The sequence below is a fragment of the Lytechinus variegatus genome, chromosome 5, assembly GCF_018143015.1.
Source record: "Lytechinus variegatus isolate NC3 chromosome 5, Lvar_3.0, whole genome shotgun sequence".
Taxonomy (NCBI): Eukaryota; Metazoa; Echinodermata; class Echinoidea; order Temnopleuroida; family Toxopneustidae; genus Lytechinus; species Lytechinus variegatus.
Genome location: NC_054744.1, coordinates 22,771,691 through 22,779,632, shown reverse-complemented (window position 1 = coordinate 22,779,632; position 7,942 = coordinate 22,771,691). Strand labels below are relative to the sequence as shown.

Here is a 7,942-nt window from a genome sequence, read left to right as displayed (position 1 = left end):
TCCCCCAAAACTGAGTTGCAAAACTTTTTTTGAGGGGTTTATATAATTCTCATTAACAATATACATGTAGCCTCCCACTGACATTGAATTTATAAATATTTCTTGGCAAATATTTTTTTTGGGTATTTTTTGCAAAATTACACTAATTGCTAACTCAACATTCTAATAACTATGAATTTTCTTGACACTTTATATGTTGAATATAGATTTTTAATGCATGGAAGAGCGTTGTATAATTGAAAATGTTTTATTTTAAATCAGGCCTATACTGTTCAATTTCAAGGGGTCTGCGAGAGCATTAGGACATGTAATACTACAACATTTCTTTAGGGTCAGTATTCTCTAAATTGTGGGTGACCAGCAAGAGAAGTGGCAGAATCTCTACTATTCTCATCTTGTGATTCTAATGAATGTAGCTTTATTGTTATGAATGGTACTTGACAACTTCCATACTGAAAATATTTTTTTCTAATTCACTCCTATGAGGCAGAAAATGAATATCTCTTCATGCACTTTTAAAAGTGTCCAACATTCTTTTGTGACGGGCAACATTTCTCCTTTTCTTCCATTTTATTGTATGGACACCATTAGCAGTTACATCCTCAAGAGACTATTTCATCTGATGCTCAACAGCAATGAACAACAGCAATGAACATTGCTCTGGACATTAGATAAAACAATTGAGACACTCAAGAGTGGTGACATTTTTAAAAGAGACCTGTTAGGCCATTATTATTTTTTTTCTTCTTGTTCTCTCTTATCACCTTCTCTCCAAAAATCTATCATATCTTATTTTTCTACTCTCATCTGCGTATCTTTCATCATCTCCATATTCATTAAGATAAAAATCAGACAAAACTCATGATAAAAACAGCCAAGGCTAAGGAATTTTGTTTTTAAATGGTTCAGGAGGAAACCAGCTTAAAGAAAAACTCATATTGTTTTATAGCAGTACATATTTATTCTTCTTATAATTCACTTGCTTATAAGTCATTTATTGTAAAAATCAATTCATGAATTTGAAGAGTTAGGATTACTAAAATGAATGATCAACATGCCCGGGAATAATATTTTCATTATTTGATTTAAATATAGTCCATCAATAAGTTGTTGTAATTGTTTGGTCAGGCAAAACACATAAAAGCCATAATTAAATTGAGACAGTATTCATAACCGTGTTTTTTCTGATAGTTGAAAAGACCAACTATAAAATAGAGAGTGGTAGATAGAAAGTGGGGCGGGGGGGGGGGGATTGGAAAGAGATGTAGAAAAAGAGCGGAGAAGGGGAGGGAGAGAGATGGGGGCGAAGGGAGAAAGGACTTGGATGGGGAGAGGGGGAGAGAAAGAATGGGGTGATTGAGAGAAGGGACTCAGGGAGATCCTCCTTTAGAATTCTACAAGGCACACAATAATAAGTATTAATATAGCACATTAATATGGTTGTTCTTGGGTCACTGGGATTAGAAACCAAGATGTCAAGCCTCGTTGATTGTAATTTGGTTCCTTGGATAATGAACATTATTTAAAGTATATCCCTTGCTTGGGTATTATCTCAATACAGTGTATATGAAAACCTTATTGATTTTTCATAATTGAATCACTGGATATTCCTTTGAATGACCATTTAAACATAAAGATAAGTTCTCATTCAATAGTGAAATCAAATACCATTTCTTAAACATTATCAAATGCATTGCCAACATTTATTTTGTATTGCTGTTCCATCTCTGAAAAAAGTAGGGGTTGAATGAAATAACAAATATACATGTCATCATTCAGGAAATGTGCCAGAACACTAATGTACAGTAACATTCTGAAAACCTCTTGTAATGCTGGTGCTATTACAGTCAACTGGCACAAAAATACTGTTATATGGAGTACCTAGAAATTCCTAATCATCTTCTGATCAGGAACTATGTTGTCACAGAGCGGTCAACATTCTTCCCTTATTATTCACATCAAAACGAATTGAGTCAATTTGTTTGATTTTTATGGCTTGTTTGACCACTTTTATGTTTGAAGTATCAAATCTCAGAAAATAATATTCATTAATTTATTTCAATCCCACTTTGGTCTCACATATGAGAAATGCGGCAGATTGGAGTCACATCCTCGGCTCATATCCGTCGCTTGAAAATATGGGCTATGATCAAATAAAAGTCATTTATTAAGCTCACTTTTTAACCAGCCACTAAACAAATTTGTGGCGGATTATTCAGACTATTCGAAGGCAGTTCTATGACATCATCCTTTCATCAACCTTACAACTCCAACATCATGCAAGATAATGCTCCTCTGCAAGTCAATACTCTACTTAACATGGAACAAACATGGTTTCACAGTGATTTCTGTTCACAATCATATCTTCATTTCTCAAATCCTTTTCAGATAACCTATGCCACTAGTCAAAAGACTGAGTAGAGTTTTTAAGTACGAATTCCACCACAAAGGCGTCTATGCATAGTGGGTTTCCTGCATTCTCAATTAATTTGTCTCTGATAAAATGTGAGCACTGGTCATGAAAAGCCAAACGCGGCTTCCCTGTGTGAAAGACTTGCCTTAACTTTCCTCATCAAATCAATACATGCACTTCACTTTAATAACATGGAACAAAAACCGATGTCTGAGCGATTTCTATTCCCTACTCCATCTTCTTCTCACATATAAACCAATTCAAACAATTCTTGTCACTTTTCACAATAATAAGCAGAGAAATGCTACCCCTACCTACTACCTTGACTTGAGGAAACCAACTTCATCCTCTTCATACCCCCATTTCATTTCATTGTCATGATTCCTGGCTGATGTCTTGAGACTTCTCGTCAGGTTGAGATGGAGTTGCTTCCTTGACCTCGTCTTTTGCCCTAGACTGTCTTCCTTGCCCCGCTCTCCTTGGGGTTGTATCATCTTCCTTAATCTTTGAGGTAGTACTGTCACTGGTTTTCTTTGATTTCTTCAGACCCTAAGGTATCATGATAATAGGAAATTAGTTTAAAAGCTGTGGTGAAAAACACAAACTAGATGGGTTCTCGACTGATACTCTAACTTATGCCTCTGCAATTGCCAGATATATGAAGAATATATTACACACGTAACTTTTAAGCTTTCAAATAATGACCTCTGTGGCTTGCAACCCCAAAATTGCCCTAAATGGGTTCTCGACTGATACTCTAACTTATGCCTCTGCAATTGCCAGATATATGAAGAATATATTACACACGTAACTTTTAAGCTTTCAAATAATGACCTCTGTGGCTTGCAACCCCAAAATTGAAGCAGATCATCATCATTCACATATATACATAAATACATAAACCAAGTTTGAAGTTTATCTGTTGAAAGGTTCTTAGGTTTTCATGATAACAAATTATATTAATAACCTTTGCTTTCATGACCCCCAAACTAATCAGAATACTGTCACTCCTATAAGAATACTTTGCCAAAGTCTGAGGTTGATCTGTTAAACTACTTGATTATCCCCCAAATGACCTGAAAACATAATACCTGTGGCAATCACTTACACGTACATGTACATGTAAAATGGGCTGCGGCATAAAAAAGAACTGTAACAGAATCCAACACAAAGACCACCAAGTTGGTGTTTGCATACTATATATATAAATGATAATCTTGTGCCAAATGATCTGGGTGAATATGAATAACATATGACTCAGTAGTCAATAAAAATCAAGATTTACATGGTAGCTTTCAAAGTGGCAAACTTATAAATCCTATATGTCTTTCCGAAATGTGCCCCTCAATGGTTAAAGAAAGGACACGAACCTACCTCATAATAACCAGTATGATAGCCACTCATATACCAAGACATCAACATAGAATGCAGAGCCTCTTTGTCCATATCTTCAACATCATCCGGCAGAGGGGGATGAGGAGGTGGTGTGGGCGGCATTGAAGGAATCCGCTGGTGTCGGTACAACAAAGCATATTGATTCAATTAAGCAATTGTGCCTTAGTTCGTGTAAAAATTGTGCAATTGTCTAAAACTGAGGGTAAAAGTTCTAAGTTCTGTAAAAGTTGAGCAATGGTGAAAAGATTTGCATTTTCAGAAGCCGTTTTTTTTTTAACATCACATCTTTAAAACTCTCCTCTGCCGAAAAATGGTTTGCTGTAGCAGCTGCCATAACTTGGAATGCTATCCCTCTTTCAATAAGAAATGTTTCCAGTGTTCTTGGCTTCAAATCATCCCTTAAGACATACCTTTTTCCTCAATAATTAATATTTCCCTTTTTATCTTGAATATTGTAGTAATCATTGCAAATATTAAATTGTTTCCTACTTTTGTACACGCTATGGTACTTTTTGTTTTTAGCGCCTCTAAATACCCATTATTATTATTATTTAAAAAGAGAAAGCTGTAAAACCATTAAAACCATTGTTTTGACAGAATCCAAATCCTTTATTAAACATTTATCATAATAATATATAGCATTTAGAGTGCGCCTTCTATCTAGTTTCCTATTTAGAGGCGCAGAGGGAATTATTACACAGAGAGGGGGGTGTTATTTGAAATATGATGAGAAAAGATATGTTTTAAGTTTGGCTTTGAAGGACTCTATAGATTTGGCATTACTGATAAATCAAGATAAAATATAATACCTGAACCTAAGTTCATGATTAAGTTGTGACATACAACTGTAGTACTTTTCCTTGATTTAAAGGGACACTTAAAAAGCAATAAATAAAAGTTGCAGGCTAGCCAACATAGGTATGTGATTGATCATGCCTGTTAATTATTTTGCTGACTTCTTTGCAAGCTATCTGCATTCTGTCAATGTGATTTGTAGAACTAAAGTGATTCTGGAAAACTGATCGCTGCGAAGCGACTGCCACTCACAGGTCCGTCACTGCAAGGATTTCAGCAAACATCTGTTAAGGTTTTACTGCCTTATGAGGAATGTTACCCCCTTTTCTACCCCCATTTTATCCTCCTTTTAAAAGGACATTCTTTATTAAACGGGATTGTAGAAGAACTTTTGGATAAGAGAAAAAGGAAAAATTAGAAAATACCTGTTTACCATTGATTTTCATAGTAAGTTTCTTGCAATGCATTATTTTAAATAAATAAATATATAGGTTTTAAAATGAATGTACATGTACTTACTGGGGGTGTTTGAGAAGCAGGATGTGGTGAAGTTCCTCCCCAACCAGGCATCATCTAAAAAATAAAGAGACATTGGTCAATTCTAACCTCGGTGTTGGTGTTTTTCATAGAAGCAAAATTCAGATTGCTGTACCCAGCTTAAACACCTCATGTTATTTTCCAATTGACCCAAACCATGTAATTAATAGTTCAACTTCTAGCATGATTAGTCCCTGGACAGGGCTGTTTTTTAAGTGCAGTGATGTACAGATGTCAAATCTAGGAGATGTTAGGTGATTTTGAGTTTGGTGTTAGAATTGGTGTTTATGTAGAACCACAATGTAGCTGGTCATCTTTCGCTTGAACGCATCATGTGAGTTTACATAAATAATCCAACTCACATCACTGATTTTAAATTTGGTGATGTGTTGTATGTACAAATTTATCCTACCACCAACACTGAAGTGGGAATGTAAAATTTCTAATAGTTAAATTTGACTTTTTTTATAAGATTGAAATGCTTCTTATTGACAAAATCTGATAGCAAGTTTATCATCTGTCAAATTTGATTAACATTTCAGGAAATTGATCCCCACTTTGTTGATATATCAGGGAAAAGATCCTATATTAAGCAATACCATTTATATGTAATCAAGAACCAACCTAAACTTATCAGTAATTCCAATGTGGAAAATTTACTCTTGATTCTAGTCAACATGAAATGAGATGAAAAAATTGGTATTTATCATCTGCTCCACTTACTACTTAATTTATATTGTAGTATAAAAATATATTAGAAAAGTATTAGTAATTTCTTCAATGCGGAACTTTGACCCTTGGTCTCAGGATTCATGGTCTCACCTGTGTAGTTGCTGGGGATCCCCATGGAGCAAAGGGCAACGGTGACATCATCGGAGGTGGTGGTGGCATCGGAGGTGGGGGTCCTGGATGGGGTGGATACCATGTCCCGCCGTAGGGATTTGGGTAGCCAAGGGGTTGAGGCATGCTTGCTGGATGTGGTGGTGGAACATGTGGCGGGTGTGGTGGGTAAGGATGGTGGGAACGTTTCCTGGGGCCAGCACCACTTCCACTGGGGTGCAGGGGGCTCTGACTGTGGTCTGTCCACTCCATGGAATCATACCCATTCTGTACAGGAACAAAATGACAGGAAAACAGTAAAGATATTAGTTTGCTATGCTTGAAAAGGATCTGAATTTGCAGACTACAGGCTCTGACCTGGATTTCCAATCAGCGTCTCAGCCTGCAGTAAGTAGATATGGGGGTAATTCATGAATTCATTGCATTCTGTAAATCATTCTGTAGTCTCATCACCTGTATATTGAAAACATATTCACCACTTCTTTGTTCAAAAACAAAATTTATCTCATGACGCCAATCACAGCAATTATACATTAAAATACTAAAATGTAATCAGAAACAAAAAGAACAAGTACTGTGCACATTGGTCAACATGGTATTGGGGAAAATTTCTACATGCTAGATTGGAAATATAGCTTATCTTACAGAAAAAATAACCTGAACACTCAACTAAAATCTTTAAAAAGGAAAAACATCACCATGGGCACAAGTCAGATATGAATGTCATTTCTAGATTAAATAAATGGATAACGTCCAACCATTGGAATAAAACAACAGGAACCATTGTCTACCCCAATGAAATTGAATTACCGCAGAAACATACCTCAAGCTCTGCTTTTGAGTTTACAGAGGCCTCCGCCTCGGATTCCGTGAAAAGATCAGAGAGCCTCTTCTCTTCCTCGTTCCCATAGCCAGAGTATCTAACGATGCAAGACGATTTCTTATTGTTGATGCTCGTTACCATGGCACTGTACACCATGTCATCCTCTGTGAATACAGATTTACAGCGATCCCCAACTTTCCATCTCTGAAAGGTAGACAGGTCAAGTTTGAATGGAAACTACAATTACAAAGAAACTTCTCCAGCAAGAAAAAGGCCTACATTTAACACTAAAAACATATATCAAATTTGTGTTGTATTTTTTTTAATCAACAATGGAAGATAGGCAGGTTGATTTCGGCCCTTTATTGAATATGATATTGAGTAGTTCTTGCAAACAGAGTTTTCAAAAAAATTTGATCTTCTACGTCAAGTCAGATATAATAAACATTCATATTTTCAATGTCTTTGAATAATGTCTTTTTTATTCCAGAGGGTCATCCAAACAAAGAACTAGGCAGAGTCATCGTAATCAGAATGGTGGAAGACAGTAATGGAGGGCCATAGTTATGATATAATGAAAACTACAAAAATCCAGAGGCAGGGCTGGGGGCAAGGATGACCAAGATTATGCTCAAGGTATGTCTGCTTCTGCCATTTGCAATAAAAAATTAAAGATATTGAATGAGATGCATTACATGTACATTAAATACATTGGCATCGATTCTTAACCATGACTAAGTCACAACTGTCTGCAGAAAGACTGATGCTTGTAGATCATGTATTAGGAATCAAGAAAATTGTGAAATCTAGAGAACCAACTAAATGTACAAATATCATGCAAAAATTTACCGTTTGTGCTGGTATAAAGTTCTTCTTCTTCTTGTTCTTCTTCCCTCCTCTCTTTTTCTTAGGTTTGTTTTTTCCGTCCTTCTCACTTCCATCATCAGTCATACCCTATATTAATATAAACAATGATATATAAACAAGTTGAATGCCTCTGGCCCTCTCACCTGCATCACGCAGTTCAATATAACAGCAGTGCTGACTTTGAAAACTACTCTAACTCGCACAAGATGTTCAGTGATACATGGTTACTCTTATGTCCACTTTTTATGAACTAGACCAATAAACTTACAGAG

At 35.9% G+C, this 7,942-nt stretch overlaps 1 protein-coding gene across 1 annotated transcript in view; it reads right to left on the bottom strand.

The window, feature by feature from the left end:
- Nucleotides 1-899: 899 nt before the first annotated feature.
- Nucleotides 900-7,942, bottom strand: part of LOC121415748 (survival motor neuron protein-like) — a 30,833-nt gene continuing 23,790 nt past the window's right edge. Inside the window, exons 3-8 of the mRNA XM_041609079.1 lie at nt 7,653-7,757; nt 6,804-7,007; nt 5,963-6,247; nt 5,123-5,176; nt 3,788-3,922; nt 900-2,962 (exon numbers count right to left, since the gene is read on the bottom strand). Coding sequence (XP_041465013.1) covers nt 2,789-2,962; nt 3,788-3,922; nt 5,123-5,176; nt 5,963-6,247; nt 6,804-7,007; nt 7,653-7,757 — 957 coding nt within the window. The 3' untranslated portion in view covers nt 900-2,788. The remainder of the gene's footprint in view (nt 2,963-3,787; nt 3,923-5,122; nt 5,177-5,962; nt 6,248-6,803; nt 7,008-7,652; nt 7,758-7,942) is intronic.